Genomic DNA, 18,277 nt, shown 5'->3' with positions numbered 1-18,277 from the left:
GCTATATTTGTCAACTATAGGATTTCATTTGTAGTCACGATCACTTTTTATTATGCTAACTTTTACTCCGAGGCACCAAATTTCAATGCCATTCACACCCATTTTACTGTGAGCCCAAGTATGATGTGAACAGCACAGCAGGAACCTTTGTGAGCGCAATGTCTTGTTGGACCAGACAAGGCAGGAATCTCACTCACAAAATAGGCAAAATAAAGATCTGACGGTGACAATCACAGGGTTTAGTTACAGTCTGGTTACATAAAATATCACTGTGATTGTTACATTTTCTGATTCAAAATCCCTTTCATTAACTGGTATGACTGCTGAGGGAACAATCCAGTCTATCTATCAATGCTTAACTGTTGTAGGGAAGTGAGATGAAACATGAAAAAATGAAATGAAGGCTCTTTCGTTAAAGCTGGAAAATGCAAGTAGTGTCAGCTACTGCTAGCGTAAATATGAGACATGAGGGCCACTTCGCTCAGCTCCATCCAGCCCTCTGTCATCCTGCTTTGCAGTCCAATGCTCTGCTCCATCACACCACACCACACCCTGCCCAGCACTTCAGGCACCGGCTTGATAAAATCGTAAAAGATGAGATTGCCACAAAAAAAGTTACAAACTGAGCAGAAATAGTTGAAATTCTCTAACTGGTAAGTGAGAGCTTCGCTTAAAAAAAGTTAACATGTGAATACTTCTCCATTGATACTTTAACTTAATATACATAAGGAAAAAACACCCCCAATAAAAGGTGTATCCTATATGTGGATTATTACTGATATAAATTCAGTTGGATGTACTTCGTTCACACAAGTAAATTGTAGCACAATTTTATCACTGTTTTACAGGCAGAGATCAGAGTCCTCAGTCCAGCTAAAGAGAAGACCAAAGATGAGGGTAAGGTCTCTGACGATAAAAAGACAAGGTCACAACTGTGTCCGGGAGGTCATCCCCCTGTAGCCCTATCGTTATGGGCTTTTCACAAAACCTTCAGCTGCTGACATGTTCAGGCTGAGCTGCATTTATTTATTCCAGAACACCACAAACTAGGTTTAGTAACAATAAGATACAGTGTTAGCAACTAATAAAACACAATTGGGTTCATAAGTTTGCATCCACTTATTTTAAAATATCAAAAATATCATCAATATGATATTTAATGCTGTTCAGCTAGAACAACTGTTTAGAATAATTTCAAGAGAAATTAAAATGTATTTTAATTAATTTAGGAACTGCAAAAAAAAACTGCAAAAGTGCCTGGTAGGTGACGCAGCTGCTGTACGAAACGTCCTGATACAGGATGATGAAAATTCTAACTCATGACTCAAAACACACTTTCATATGACAGTATGCTGGGAAAAGGGAAAAGAGGAACCCTATCACTTTCAGGTTTACACAGAGGGCTTCTAATAAATGGGGAGTTTACCACACAGGCAGCATTAAGGTGTTCCAGCAACATTACATTTCAAAGTTCTCCTTTTGCCCAGACAGTGAGATCAAAAGGCTGGTCATGCTGCTTCCTAATGGTTGCCATGTGTGACGGGAGAGAGACCCTTGTTAAATTTAAATAAAAAATCAGGCTTTGTGACTCACCCAGAGGCAGTCTGTGCCTCTTCACATTTACACAAATAAACACATGCATACACTAATGAGCTAGATGAGAAAAAGTACTGCCTCACTTCACTCAGACTAAAGTTGAGTAAAGAGTAAAGTTCCTGTAACAGGAATAGTTTATTGCTGCCATTTCTCAAGGAGCTGTCATACCTGGTAGCATTTTCTAATCCCGAACCAGGCTTCTATGAAGCGTCTGCATGGCATCAGCCCACGATTGTACCACCTCCTCAGGGTTTGATGTGTCAGGCTCCAGATGAGCTGGCTGCTTGATGCCACCAGGTCTTCCATTCCATGTATGATACGCACAGCCATGGTTAGCTGCCTTTTCTTCCAGATAGGCAGTTTCTACTCCCACTGATGACACCTCGTGGTTTTAGTATAAGAGATGATCTGCAGGCGAATTTATTTTGCTTCGGAGCAACAAGCTGCATGGAGCATGTACACTCCAGCACACAAACACAGAGGCTACTATGTCTCTCCAGCTGATGTAATGTCAGTGAGAGTCGGTGCTCTGGAGAGGCTGGAGCAGAGCAATGTGCCTCAGGCTCGGTTCTGGGCCCTGCTCCAAAACACTGCCTCAGAGTCCAAGGGAGGGCAGGAGAGAACCACAAGGCCCCTGCTGCAGAGGCTCCATCTCCCCTCCACATAAACATACTTGTACACAAACACATTATACAAACTCTGTCTGACCGCTCAATCTTTTAAGTTAAAACGTTTTTTGTGGGGCCAACAGGAGTGGTGAGACTGTTTTGTTTTGCTGATTTTTATTTGTGACCTCACAATGAAGTTACACCAAAATACACCCCATTTCATTTAGGCAATATGTATTTTATTGTTTAATTTCAGCATGTCTTTCAGTTTCATTGTCTGACAAAGGGTGTTGGAATGGCTTGACACTTTGTCTGGGATGTTGGAGCAATTTCCTGAGGCTATTCAACAGCAACACACGCACACAGACACTGGTTCTGTTTGAATCAGAGAGGATGGCAGGACTGACGGGGCAAAACTAAAAGTGAAAAAGAGCGTGGAAATACCAGTTAAAAAGGCTATGATTTTAAATGTCAACGTAAAGGCGGTTGTGACTCACTACCAGACATCTTCCTTTGGACAGCTGCAACTAATAAGCAAATGTCGCATACAGGCCGTGCACCTGACTGAGATAAACAACCCGGAGAATATTAAAAAAAGCAATACTGAAGAGCAGGAGAGGTGGAAGAGCATTGACGTGCTGCGGTTCATCTGGAAACAATATCCGGCTGTTTGGTTATGTGCCCCAAGTTTCCAAGCACTTAAGTGTCCACAGTCAACATAGTTTGCTGTTTCATTGAACGCGATCAACCTAAATATTTCAGACTGTGACCCGTAAATCTAGAGTAATAACACAGAGGAAATACACAGACCAAAGGTTATGGCTGCTGACCTATTATTGAAATGTTTCTGCAATAATTTCCCCACAAAATTGGCAGGGAAAGTAAATGAGTTATGATGTTTTCTGCCTCATCAACTATAATTACTGTAAAGAGGCCAGTGTGGCTGTGCAGTTACATCCAATTCCCAGCTTTACAACTTTGTAATTGTGCTCACTCACTCTATATTACACAATCAAATGAACACAATTTTACCACCCATCATGCAGCTGTAGGTTAAGCCTATGCCACACATATATATACATGAGTATCCTGATTAAGCCAATATGCTCTACTCACATTTAGTTGTCAGCCACCAGCCTGGAAATCCCACTCCACCGAGTATCATATGCCTTCATTCCAAAACTGGCAACCTTTCTATTTTTAAAAAACATCGCAGCATATGCTCCAATACAGTACTTCCTTGTATCTTGTATCCAGTATGCCTATGCATTTACGGTACTGCACTGCACGACTCCACTACCACTATGACACAAACAGAGAGTAGAATTATCACCTTTTTGACAGTTTCATCTTAAAAACTGAAAAATTATGACATTGTGAAAGACGAAGTCATGGCAGAGCTGCTTTATTGGAATGCACCAGGTGAACCTAATAAAGTGGCCAGTGAGCGCGTTGTGTGGTGGATTACAGTAAAAAAAATCGTGAAGAAAAAAATATTATTTTAAGTGGGAAAAAATATTTTTTTAAGTGGAAAATGGATCCTGAATGGCTTCATGATTTTTTTTACTGTAATCCACCATAATATGATACAGATGGATCTATATGTCTGGAGGGAAAGATTCCTCACTAGTAATTAATAATTAATGTGAAAATGCACCATAACCATGATAAACATGAACAGACGTGCAAAGCCACAGCTGTGCTGAGTGACAGCAGGTGAGCCAAACATATGGTGGACATAAGCCGCTGGTGATCACGCACATGCCTGCCACGTGTAAGGGACAGCAGCAAGCTTTCATTTAAATAATATTACTACATACAATGCGTATGAAGTACATATTTCTCAGGGTGTAAATATGCCAACTTTATATTTATTTCAAATGAAATAGTTTGTCTAAGAATAATATAGATACAGGTGTCCATATATTAAACAAATTGCAACAAATCATCATTCTTGTCGGTCCAAAATAAAGGATCAGTTCAGCTCAGTCACTTAAACATTTTAGGTCTACAACATAAATTAAATTCCTTAAAATGTCTATTCAGTATAATCAGTAGAGACTATTTCCAATGCAAGAGTATGCAGGTACCAAAACAACACACCTGGAAACTTACTATGAAAACAAACACGTGTACACACACACACACACACACACACACAAACACACACACAGTGGAATAGCTGCAGGCGAAAGATAACCCCAGTTGATTTCCACACTCCATACGGTTTTGGTGGGGTGAAGCTGTGGGAAGAGGGAACAACCTCAGCAATGTGTGGGAGGCTACACCCAGAGAGGGCATCTCAGGGGAAAGTAGGAATTATCTGCCTGTGCTAAATTTGTGAGTCTTACAATAAGCAGAGTATCTGCTCCTCAAGTTGTCTGTTCGCAGAGATCACTGTAAACTGTCTTTATTCATTCTTGTTAAACCCTTATTAACTGATTTGTTAATGAAGCTGTAAACACAACATAAGAGCCGATCACCCTATATGATCACTACTGTTACCATGTCAGCAACTGTTGCTTACATCCAGCAGACACAACATTAGCATTCATTTCAAACATTTAAAGTATTTCACGAGGCAAATACACAACTCCATATTCAATTTCCTTTCAGTCCCAGCTAATATCCGCCTCTTTAGTAAATGTTCCTCGATGTTCACTGACTAGATTGGCCAACTTTGGCTGTCTGGTATTGAGCATGCATGGCGTGACAATGGGTTTATTAGTGCTTCTGCTCTAAAATCCTCTGCCTGCTGTGTTTGGAAATGATGCTGATGGGCGAGATGGGAAAGAACCACATCAGCTGTGTGCTGTAAACCTAAAATAATTAGCTTGAAGGTGATTGAAAAATGATTGTATCTGCGGGTTTGAGTAGAAAGTGTTCAACAAGTCAAACCATTGTTAAGGTAAAATACTGATAAAAGCAGCTTTAAAATTGAAAATGAGGGTTCTGTGTCTCCTGGATGACATTAAACTACTAACTCTCATGTTCTCAGTTCTTAAGCCAAATCAACTTTTTTTAGTTTTATTTAAAAGCATGCATACAAAATGGCTAATGTGTAAGGTGATATAAGTTGATATGTTTACCTAATCCATTACCAAACCGCCCTTCTCCCTTTCACCAGCCTGGTACCATGACCTCACGCCGTGGCCCGTTACCCTCTCTGATGTCACTCTAGTGCCACTCCATTTCTCTCAACAAGTCATGCGTTGCACACAAGACTCTGCTCACTTAAAGCCTCATTCTTTCAAGCTTTTGTTATACGTTCTCCCTCAGGCAGAGTACAATCAGTTGTTGTGGAAATGCAGCGGTGGCTGACATGTTTAATGTTCACGATGCAATGCCCATTTATAGCCAGCAGATGGGGAAAGCTACACAATCCTTGGAGACAAAAAGAGGAAAAAAACATAAAGTGCTGGAAACTGTGTGGTAAATTATGCTGCCTGGAAGGATTCCCAATTACCTTTGTGCCAATGTCAAACCCTTTCTCCTAATATAAATGCCTCATTTCACTTGATGCCTGGATTGAAAGTTTAATAAGAATACGGGCAAGCAGGCTGTTACAATTTAGCCCTTTTTTTTCCTCTTCAGTCCCAGAAGTTCAGTGTTAATAGGCCTGAATCTGTTGAGAATACAAGGTAGGGCAGGGCAGGGGCAGCCAGGCTGCCAAGATCATCTCACTTCACTTTCCCCAGGCTTATTTCAACATGGGATGGCAATTACCATGTACACTAAGTGGTAGATTAATTGTCTAGAAGGGAAAGGCCTCTGAGTGAACATAACAGACCCTGAGCAGGGGAGGCAAGCAGCTGTCATCCACCAGAGCCTACACCTGACAAGCTATGCCTCATACTGAGACTGCAGCTGACACGAAGAATGGAAGACATTCTGTGCACACACACACACACACAAACACACACACATATGCACGCACACAAATGCAGGACAGTTAGTAACTTATAATGTCCTTGCCTCACAGTCACAGAACCCTACCAAGCTTCCTGACTGGCTTAAAAATTAGAAATGGAGCAGGTGGACACAGCTGTCGGAAATCGTGATACTCAATAGGAGGACGATTTGTAATCATGCGTCATACTGGAATAGATGAAGTCTGTAAAATATTAAATAAGGTCGTTGTTACTCTTGAGTATCTTAAAATAAAATATGCAATTTTTCTATTGTTTCAGTTTTTGACTCTGGCTTGGTTTTTATTTCCAGTCGTAAAAAACAAAACAAAAGCAGCCAATGCTGAGGCCGTCACATTTGACAAGTGTGTCATTAGCTGAGGTTGCCGTTATCCGTCTTGACTGAAATGATAACTACATCTGTTTACAAAAAAAAATAAATAAAGAAATGCAAGACGACTTAATTACAGCCAATTAACACCATCAAGATCGTTTGGAATATGAATAGAAAGTAAGACAAGGTCTTCGTGTGTGTTTAGGCAGTACAGTCAAACCAGGCTTTGTGTGGCCAGGCAGGCTATAGAAAAACTGTGCTTTAGCCGCCACCAGCTATTGGCTTGTTGGTTGCATTTGGTTATTTGGGACCAGCTCCCTTTGGCGTGCGGGACAGTCCTCAGGGGCCCGCTGAAGGCCACGGGCCACAACACACCATGTGTGCATAACCCAGATGCTATGAAGAGGAGGAGGTCAGAGTAGGGGAAGCATGTGGGGGGCAGAGGGTGCACTGTCACTCAGCAGCCCGAACACTGTCTGCTGTGACAACATCTTGCCCTGAGGGACTCTGGCTTGCACAGATTTGCCCGGACATTTCTTAGAAGCAGCATAAAGAGCCTGTGTCATTAGTTTTCAATATTATAGCTAAGTGATGGGAAAAATGAATGGCCACTGTGGACATCTCCACAGGCACCCAAACGAAACAAAGAGAAAGCAAGACAGATGAAACAGAGGAGGGGGGAGGGGCTGTAATGAGCCTTGAGGCAGTAGAGAGGGTGAAATTATTGCAAGGAAAGGAAAAACCGAATAATTTAAAAAATACTGTGGTTTCCGAGGTGCATAAAATTGTACCGCTAAATATAGAACAAATATGAAACTGGGGGACAAGTAAGATACATTTTTCAAAAGCATCTACAGTATTATGTTTTATTCATTCATTAGCTACACTTATCCCGAGAGGGTCATGGAGACGAAGCCAATCCAAGGTCTAAACTCAGCAGCTTTCCTGGCTCACAGTTAAACCTCTGCACATTTAAGTGTCACCACTTAACCTCGACATCTTGGGACTGTGGGAAGAAAACCTATGCAAGGTGGAAAAACATGTACAACTCCACACAGGACAGGCTCTAATCAGCCAGCAGTTTCAAGGCCCCCTTGCTGTGAGGCGACAACACTAACCACGCCGTCTGTTAGAAATCATCCGCTATGCAACACACCATCATTATTTACTTATAGCGCACAGTGGATGACAACAGTACAAAGTTTCATTCAGAGCTATGCAAGGATTTACTAAATTCTTGCCCTGTAAATGTACATGAATTACAACCCTTGAAGGCAAAATATAAATCAATTAAGAGCATCATCTGCTCAGTTTGCATCCATAATTGATATGGGCACATAAGAGATGTGTGGAGAACCAGGAAATGAAACCGAAAACTCAACTTTTAGCTAAACAAGACCAACTTTGGCACATCGGTGCTTTGATCTTGAGTGAGGTACACACAAACAGTGGCAATGCTAACATGCTAATGTTAAGCAGGTGTAGCCTATTAAACACAGTACCCTGTTCACCATGCCACATTAACACAGTACCATTAAGACTAAAGGAAAAGTGCAACTGAGGATGATGGGAAATCTTATTAGTATGCAAGTATCCGGTCATAAACCAAAGCATAATAAACCTTAACATTTTACTTTTATGGTGTGTGTTTGTTCTTGACATCTGATTTTAGAAGTGAGGACATTCAAACAACTGGGCCCATGAACCCTAAAAACCCTTGCAGGGATTATAGTTCTTTTCAAGGAAACCAACATAATTTTAAACTGTATAACACAGTGAAGTGTGTAAATCCATTTTCCGCAATTAGCTGAGTTCTGGCAGCTAAAATCTGCATTTAGATTATGTACAGTAATTAGACCCTCTGGCTTAACATTTCCAATCCAATTTAGTAACTAGATAATGAGAGCAGTTGCATGGCCTCATCCAGGCAGCACAACACACGCCTGAGAAATCAGATGCATTGTGTGGTCAAATCTGCACTCTGCTGGATAGTGTGCTGGACAGACACAGCAAAACATGTGTGGCATAAATAGAAATCCCTTCAAAACCTATTGGTCTCAGAGGAGCGCAAGACTCGGTCCTGTCACCATTAAGCCACCGATAGAGCAGAAAAACCTCTATTTTTGTACTGCTGTTTGAATACAAAAGCAGTTGGTGGGATGAAAGCTCTCAAAGGTTCCAGCTCCGTCAGAGTGATTTCAAGAGGTGCCACGTTTTGAAGGGAGGGTGAACCCTGAGAGTCAAATGAGAATTTATAAGTGGGTAGAGCCTGTGGAGCACTGAGACTCAAACAGAGCATCTGTCCTTGCCTATATGCACCTTTCCGTATTTGAATCACTTAGGATGTACACCACTTGTGAACAAATTCAGTCTTTAACTGTACAAATATTCTCTGAACGTGGAGGCAGAAAAAGCGCATTATGTGTTTTCTAATTACTGATGCTCCTTGATAAAAGGGCAGCCTCGCAGTAGTTCGAGACTGTATCTAGATTATTGTTACATGCATGCACTGAAAAAGCTGTCTGGGAGGAATTAGTATTACCAGGGGATGCCTGTAATTAAATTACACAAACCGCACAGATCACCAGTCATCTGGACAGTTAAATAAATTACAAAGGGACTCATACTACTCAAGGGATGTGCCACATGTCGGCCACAGTGCGGCGAGAAAGTCTTAACCACTTTCATAGAGAGTTTTATCAAACTACAACCACAATATCCTTTTTCAGCAAAATAACTTTGAGTTGACCTAAAGAAATAACTGCTTCGGTTCTTTGGTCACAATTCTTTCTTAACAAATTAGCTGTCCGATCCGCCAGACAGTGGCGGGGCTTGTTTTACATGAATACATAAATCTGTTGATACGTTTTTGACCTCATCAGTTTGTATGTTTAAGTAATGATGACATTAATCTGGGAAATGCAGGAAATTCTCACAGTGGAGAAGCGATACCTGCTGTGCTTTTACTTGTTTTACCTTTACTCCCTTGTCAACATTCAGTCAATGAATTTGAGCACTAAACATTTCCGAACCTCAGTCTGGCTTGGAAAACTAATCTCCCAATATTCTCACACGTGCTTATAGCAAATTATTTAGCCTTGTCCACCTCTACCTGCGCCCTGGGGATACAAGATTATCTTTCACCCCACTGTGCTTGACACCTGTTTGAACTGCTCCCTACACATTGTATCTATATCCACTTTCTATCCTTGTCACAGGACCAATGCTGTCTTGACATCAGTCCTTTCTAATGACCAGCTATGATTAAAAGGAATAATGTTGCTGACGTACACACCTTAAACAGTTGCCTATTGTAAATACAAACAATCTAGTTATGGGAGACATGTGCTGCTGGTGCAATAAAGTGCAGTTGTAGGTGAAAGGGCACACAAACACACACACTCATGGATTTCAAAAGGAAGCCAAGCCCCTCAGCAGCACAATGACACCATGGAGCTTGTGTTGAAGGGTTCTATTGAATTACAGGGTTTCCTCTAACGTTGTTTCCTCGTCATTGTTTCAGCACACACCTACATCTTACCTCTTTCGTGTTACTCCTAACATGCAGACTCTCTCCCCAGCTTTCTGTTGCTGTCACAGAGAATATAGCCTAACCCATCTGAGCACACTAGCAGGGCGCTCAGTTTCGGTCCACGGGGCAGGTGATAATAACTCCCCTCCTCTCTCTCCTCCTTCTCCTCCTTACCCCCCCCCCCCCACACACACACACACACACACACACACACTGTAGCGGTGAAGGTGACTGCAACTGGATGATTTCTTTCTTTCGAAACTGCAGGGGATGGAGGGCTGAGTGGGGTCTGGGATCTAGTGCGTATGTATGTGTGCGTGCATGGAGGTGTTGGTTTCCAGCATTATCCCAGTAAAAGAGGAGGCTCACATAACATTCCATTAATGATGAATGCTAAGCTCTAGTGGGTGAGCACCTACAGTATATAGCTACTCTCTATTGTCTGCCATGCAGCAGTCTAATGGAAGGGAATCTACAAATCCACTTACAATGCAACTCAAATTAACTACAGTTGAATGCAGGAACTCAACAGTAAATTACTTTGTGGGGGTGTTAAGATGAACAGCATCACATTTTCAGAGAAATTTCCAGTTTGTTTCTTTCGCCCCTTCCAGCAATGTATGTGTGAAACCCTCACTTGGGGTTTTTAAGCACTGCGGATCGATCACTGAGGATCTGAGGCTGTGGGGTACGTCTGCTGTGGATGCGCGGTTGTGTTTTTCTTTTCTTCTTTTGTTTTTTTCGTAGCTTTATATTTGTGCCTCAGAGGGTTAAAAAAATAATAATTTACATCACCACCTCTCCTGCTGTGTGTATATGTGTGTGACAGAGGGTCCATGTGATCTGTGGAGTGTGTTTTTAAGAGGAAAATAGGAAGAAGACAAGGGATGGATGGATAGACAGAGAGAGACACACAGGCAGCATAATTACAGGGACGACCACACACTCCGCCATTTCTCCTCAGCAAGGCAACAGCAGCGCAAATGGAGAGAAGGGTGAGCGAGGCCTTTGCTTGTTGTTGCTTTGTTGTTATTTTCATTTTCTCAGCCTCACAGCAATTACTTCCTCGTCTAAGAGACACATGAGGAGGAGCTGGCATGTTCTGCTCTGGAGTTCAACCCTTCATGGATGTGCTGGGTTCAACAAGCGTTTCACTGCCGCAGGTTGTGTATGAACCCACCATGAGTAGGGGGCTTCCTACGTGATCTACATCTCACCTGCCCACCTGTGCAACACAATACGCCATTTGGTTTTGAACGTCTGAACACTAAGAGATAGAGAAGAAATCTAGAAATCTGTGATCAGAAGGGATAAATAATTTTTTTATGAAAATGTATTTCTTAAAATGTCAATATAAAATGTAAAATCCTTTAATTTTATCTTTCCACTGTCTCCCTGTGTTTGAGACTACACACTGCAACTTCAGCAAGTGACAACTTAATAGGATATTTAATGGATCAGTTCTTTAAACGGACAAATATTTCTCACTGAGTGTTCTTTGATATAAAAACTACAATTTAGAATAATTATTCTCATTCTAACTTTTTTCCATCGTGTTATCTCCCCTGTGATAACATTTGCCCTATAACTCATTACTGGGTCTATGAGAATGCAAGTTCTACTACATTAAATAAATTATTTAATTATTTCAGGGCCATGCTACAGTAAGCTATCTGTCGCCATCAGCCCCTGTGGGACAGTCAGTGAGCGTTCATGCCCTGGTTTTTTCAGTGTGTCTTGCACCGTCTGCACTAATCGAGACCCTCTCAGCGACTTTTGGCCCAATCACCTGGGTTGAACCAGCATCGGTCCCACCAGTGAGAGAGACCACTCTGATTAACTGTCCGGCTTAGCAAATCCCTGCACAAGAAGAAACCACAGTATTAACAACGTCAGTAGCGTTTGTAACTTCTTAACCACTTCTGAACCACCTGACATTCTGACAGAAAAGAATTAGGCCGCATGTCTGGTTTTATTGTTTTCAAACACCAATGGGATTTTCCTGCCTCTGTAATTGATCTTGGAAGTTCTGGTTTTTATTTGCCTCTGCACAGACAGGACGTAACATGGGATCCTGTAAATATTCTCTTTAAACGTGTTTTGTTTAAAATTGTTTGAAAAGTTGCAAAGGTTATACGTTGCAGTCACTTACTGTACGAGTGGCTGTATGAAATTTGTTTTAATCTAGACCTAGCTTGTCTTTAATTGCTTTTTTATATATTTGCAGCAGTCAATTTGACTTAACATTTGACTGAGCCGTTCATTTAACTTAACTGCGCATAACTGCTGTGAACATCTTCAAGAAATACAAATAAAAATTCGGATTCAGTTTCCTTGTTAAAGCAGTTGTCTTCATGATGGATGGTGCATCACCAACTGACTATGTTACTGAATTTATACAGGCCGTTGTATTACCATAAACCAAGCACTATTCGAATAGTGATTAACTTCCCCCAGTGTTCCCCCGGGACATGGGGCTTTTACTATAACTGCGTGAATCAATAGCCACTCATACACATGGGTAACGAATAAATCCATGCATGTGTCAATTCCTTAAATATTTTAATAAGTAGCCAGCATTTTAAGGGCAGTTGTTCCACAAACTTGCACGAGTCTGGTCTTAAACATACTGTAGCCAGTTTTAGTGAAGTCTATTTCATCTAAATGATATGGAAACCTGCTCCCAAGGGAAATTCCCAGTCATCTTTAGGGCTTTTTTGGCTTTATCCTAAAGGGAAAATAAATAGAACAACAAAATCGTGAACATCATTATTCCCTATGGAATCATAGTACAGGGCCAAATCCATCAGAAATCAAGCTAAAGGCAATTTTGTTTTTGTGTGTAGTACTTTTATAAACAAATCATACATTTTGAAATTCACAGTGGGCGCAGACATGTTTCACAATGTCTATGCTCTGCATGTGAAACCGAGGTTGAGAGTCTTTTTGTAACTCAGGATGTCCTGTCTGAGGGGAAAACAGACATGAAACGAGAAAAAGAGATGTAGCGGCTGTAGACTGCTGAGCTGGTTTACAGCCAACGAGGAACAAATTCCTGTTGACACAACTTTCAGTGTGAACAGATTATGTTACTAGAACCAAAGAGGACATTTACAGCAAACACAGAGAAACTGGAACATAATTATAGAGCCTTTTTGGGTTAACGCATCTGACCGAACAAGCACACTCTGAATTGATTTCCACCGTTAAGCCTATATTGCTGTTGACCTACAAACACATGAACTGGAACATACTCCATTGTCTGAGTTGGGCAGCCAGCAGCCTGTTTACATACATTAAAACACTCTGGTGTTTTGGTTTAGAATTCACCACCAAAGTTTTAATTAACATTGTTTTGCTTAGATAATCTGTACATAAAACTTTTACTTTTTTTTTTACTTTCTCTTGCTAATGGTGAATTTAAATTAACAATACAATCAGTAAAGGTTCAGTAGCCCTTCAGTTTTTTTCAGAACAACGGTACCACTGTAAAGTACAACTTGATCTACCACAATTCGATGAAGTAAAGGGAATTAAAAACCAGTTGAGCTGATCACAATGAAAATAATAGTTCAATAGTTGGAGTAGTATCTTGTAGAACCTCTCACTCCTATCTTTGGTAGAGCCATCAAATGTTTCGTTGTAAGATTTTATTTTTGTCTCAAAAATACAGGAAATATTAATTTACACAAGAAAGCTTAAGCATTTAAATGATGGAAATAATTTATATGAACAGTATGAGATTTGAAAAACATCATCTTTAAATATGGCTTTGTTATCAATTGTTTATAAAATACAGGGATCTATATATGACAATAAACTTGGTAAATGAAACAAATTTAACCAGCTACATGACTGCGAGACTGCGCAGCGTGTGGTAGTTAATGGTCAGGTTTCACATCACAGTTCACATTTGTGACGTACCACAAGGCTCTATTTCAGGGTCTTTATTATTTCATATGCTAATTAATGATTTATTAGTGATTTGTAAATTGTCTCCCTCTATTATTTTTGATTGTACTAATATAAAACTATCTCATACAGAAGTTTATACCTTGATTAAAAAAACATAGTAATGAGTAAATGGAGAGAGTAGGATGATTTCGACTTAACAAGCTTTCATTAAATATTAAAAAGTTAGATATTGTGTTTTTTATTGTAGAATTATCTGAATGCTACCTCACTAGTTTCTTTGAAATGATAACTTCAAATAACATGTTAAAAATACTTCTACCTTTTTCAAGCACTGGTAATAATATATGATAATATAACACGTCTGAAAGGTGTAATCTCCGAGAATACTGATATTGCTACTTTTATTAAACAATATACAGTAATAACTTCTTTAACCACTGACAGTTGTACACATCAAAGGCTCATCAGATGATTCCAAGTTAGCCTTTGAACACACGCATTAATTATGTCTTCTGGGCTGTTGACTTAAAATAACTCTGATGATGTCATCAGGGTTTTATTTGTTAAAGTCAATGTTTGTTTGAGCTTTTATTAATAACAGAGACTTTAGAAAACATAAAAATACTATTTTCATTACCGGGGTGGAGTTACTTTTTACATGTGCATTAGCTCATATTGTTGTCTGTGAAAAAGTGACAACAAAAAGTCTGACAGGTTAAATTGTAGGAAGCTGAATGACAACACTATCACATAACCTAACTAACAATTGCTCTCATTCTAATCTGTGCAGTGACTGTTATAATGAAGTGTGGGAAACAGAAAAGACGTGCTGATGAGCAACTTTTAACACAAAACATGGGCTCGGTTGAGAGGTGGTGCGAACACACCCTGAGCTCAGGTCCCACTCCCTGTGTTGACTAGATGCCGTGTTTAACCTCGTTTATACTTTCAAAGCCAGTCTTGTGTGTGGGTAAGGATGTCAATTGCACCTGATTGGCAAATCACTCCCTTCTGTGCTGAGCTGAGCAGCAACCCTGGAATATTCTGGGACTGTTCATATCTTTAATGAATCAGAAGCGCTGACGCCATTAAAATCAGCTGAACATCCTAGATTAACATCAACACAAAGCTGTGCTGCCTTTGCAATTTGGCTGTGTGTGTCAGAAAGAGAGAAGCAGACAGAGAGGCAGCACATGTTGCTCACATGAATTCAGTATAGTCACCATGTGCCTTTGTTCTGCATCATGTCACTGGGTTTCCTCATGCCAGACCTGCTTTGACTCACAGCAAAGGAATAACACTAAAATAGTCCAATTTTATTGTCTATATATTCTTTTGCTCTTTTCTTGCACCTCCCAGTGCCACAGTGATACAAGACCCATTCAGGATATCACATGCCTGCCTCGCCATTGTTTGTTTTGTCCAGGAAACAGGATATTCACACAGAGGTGAGCAGACCAGCTGACCACAGAGCCCAAAAAGAAAGGAGAATTTTTACTTTTTTTACCCCCAGAAGAAGAGGCTATTAGAGTCTCCCATCCTTTAAGTTAAAGGTGCATCGCAGGAGGACTCAATGGACCGGCAGTGTTTCAAAACATCATCATCAAGTCCAACAGGCAAAGCTCTCATGATTACATGTCAGCAACCCAACACCCAGCTGACATTCGGTCAGCAGAAGTCAAGTAAAAGCTGTGAACTCTACTCTATACACTGTACAGTACTTCATTATAGAGGTTGGTCCGTTTCCTCAAACACAGCAAAAGATGGTGTTTTAATAATGACAAGCACAAAAGACATGTTTGTCCACAGAAAAAGAGCATAAAGAGACATCAGAAGTTTAAAAATAATGTTCATGTCCATAAAGTGCTATATGAAAGCAAACTCACTGACAATAAAACATATTAAAAGGAAGAATAACTGCTACAGGTGATCGCTCCACCGGATATTAAACTGAATGCTGAATAAGCATCAGCCCGTCTTTTTTTTTTTTTTTTTTTTTTTTTTTTTTTTGGGAATAAAACCGTTTCTCACCGTCTGTCTTTTGTTGTGGTCCTGTCGCTCCCACGTATTGTCTTGTCTTGAGCGTCTCACAACCGGCACCGGTCACTCAAAAAATATCCACGTCTCTTCTCACAAGCTGACACTAAGATGTTTAGGATGAACGAAGAGTCAATTGTGTAAAGTTAAAAGGAGATCGGACTGAACAGTCCAAGGAGGGAAGCTGCTGCCTGCTCGGCATATTAACCCTGTCTCCCACACTCCACACAGCCAGTCCCGTCCATTCACACTCCCCGCCTCCTCCTCCTTCTCCTCCTCCTCTTCCTCCTCTCTGCCCTCACAGACTGAGGATGGGACAGATGAATTTCCCTTTGCCGCTGCCATAGCGCACCGCTGTTGGCCAATGGAGGAGCGCTCTCTGCTGCGTGAACGCGTAATTAACACTCAGCAAACACATGAACGGTTTGAAGCATTGAATCATTTGTGCTTGTGCACTTTTTGTAAAACCACAGACCTGAAGTAAACTAAACATTAACCCGAATGTTTTGTGGTTTTTTTCAGAAGACTGTGCTTGGAAACGTGCAGCCACCACACAAATGATTTTCTCAGTCCATTATTTTGAGCAGTATTTGTCTCAGTGTGATAAACTTGTTTTCATTGAATCAGTCAATTAACATGAAATAAACAGAACCAAATGAGAAGACACTTAAGGTTTACCTAAGCTAAGCAATCAAACTAATGGATGACCTATGAACTGTGACAGTACTGAGAACTCTAATGTTCTGCTGAACGTTTCCCATCTTTCAGCTCACTGTTTTGGTTTTCTGACCAGCAGCTTTATTGTTTTGGTTTGTTCTTATTGCTCTGTCCGTGTCACGTCTAGCAGCAACTGGGTGCTGTTTTTACTAAAACAGCTCTGAACCCTGTGCCAAGCAAGAAAACGCAGGTGTAACCTACAGTTGAGTGAAAAGGTTTGCGTTGCCTTATGTTCAAATGGCAAAAAAAAGAGTAAAATAAATGAATGAATGTTTGAAGAAATGAAAGAATGTTTTTTTCTTCATCAACATTTACACACATCCAGTTAGTACACGTGCTTTTTTATTATCAGATAAAGCGAAAAGGATCAAGGTGCCTATAAAAACAAACAGTCACAATAAGAGCAACATAAAAAGGTAGTTGTATGAGCCAAAGCAAGGGTCCACAGTTTAGTTATTTGTTTTATGTAATGTGTGTTTGTGATGTGTCTGTGTACTGATGATGTCATTATGGACGTCATTTGGCTTTGATAGTTTGCATTTAAAAGATGCCTTTGTAGTTAACTTTTAACTTTGTTGACCAGTGGTCAAGGAAACAATGCAACGCTAAGGAGCAGAGAAACTGACTACAAGGAGGTGTAGACCGCAACAAGGTAGAAGAAAAAGGTTCTGTGTGTAGCTCTAGAGGCACACGGATTTCTTACCGTGTTCTGCGAGTCCTGTGAGTTCAGACACACTTTGAGAAACTTGTTTGATGAAACTGCAAGTGAACGTGCTTGTGAGAAAGTTATATGTACAATTGATCTGTCATCGGCTAAGTTGAGAGGCAAGTAATAATAAATGTTCAATGTTTGTCTGACAACGATCTCCGGAGTGAAGTATTTGCCGGAGCGTCAGATTCGTGTAAAATCACCTCTACAGTAGTAATAGAAAAACAACTTCAAAATGAAATTTGTACATTTAACGTTCATAAAGCTGGAGAAGGATATAAAATGTTCTATCTATCTATTTACTTGTTGGCTTGTTGAAACATGACATAACATTTGGGAGATTTTCCAGTGACTACACACTCTAAGGGGAAGGAAAGGAGCACCACACTGTTGTGGCTTCAGGACAGGCTCAACAATGGAAAACCCCAGCAATAAGCACAAAAACTGCAGGGGAAAGGAAATGGGAGGGATGAAAGCATCCAGTTCATTTTAAACCCAGTTGAACTGAGTGTCAGGGCAGCAACAGCAGCTGTGCATACACACAGAGAGGAGCACAACAAAAAAAAAAAATTTAAAAAAAGATGGAAAGATGAGTCTCCGTGTTCAGGCAAAGGCCAACCGTGTTACTGGAGCAAAATGCTTAAATGAGTTACCCCAGGGACTGTCCCCATCCCCCTCCTCATTTGTGAGGATTTCTGCAAACTCCTGATTAGGCTCACCCCAGTGCCATGTGTGCACCAAGGACCCCCACTCCCCACCTCACATGCACAACCAAATCGCTGCTCGGCCTCATCTACTATTGACAGCAGTACCATTGTTCTGACACTTTGCATAAGAATATGATAGCAGGAAGTGGTTTGTACAGAATAACACTTATCTAATATAATATATAAAAGCTTAAAATATGTGTAGTAATCTCTA

The 18,277-nt window shown here is 40.5% G+C and overlaps 1 protein-coding gene across 6 annotated transcripts in view; it reads right to left on the bottom strand.

Annotated features, from left to right (window-relative positions):
• frmd4ba (FERM domain containing 4Ba) overlaps window positions 1–16,157 on the bottom strand; it is a 40,009-nt gene extending 23,852 nt beyond the window's left edge. For 2 of the 6 annotated variants that reach the window (XM_067503570.1, XM_067503569.1), the window contains exon 1: window positions 1,765–2,062. In XM_067503570.1, coding sequence (XP_067359671.1) covers window positions 1,765–1,926 — 162 coding nt within the window. In that variant the 5' untranslated portion in view covers window positions 1,927–2,062. Of the gene's footprint in view, window positions 1–1,764; window positions 2,064–15,924 lie in introns of those variants that run through there. The other 4 variants (XM_067503572.1, XM_067503568.1, XM_067503571.1 and 1 more) reach the window with 4 other exon arrangements.
• Window positions 16,158–18,277: the final 2,120 nt, after the last annotated feature.

The sequence above is a fragment of the Channa argus genome, chromosome 5 (genome assembly GCF_033026475.1).
Source record: "Channa argus isolate prfri chromosome 5, Channa argus male v1.0, whole genome shotgun sequence".
Lineage (NCBI taxonomy): Eukaryota > Metazoa > Chordata > Actinopteri > Anabantiformes > Channidae > Channa > Channa argus.
The sequence above is the reverse complement of the archived record's forward strand: the minus strand, read 5'-3'. Positions and strand labels throughout refer to the sequence as shown.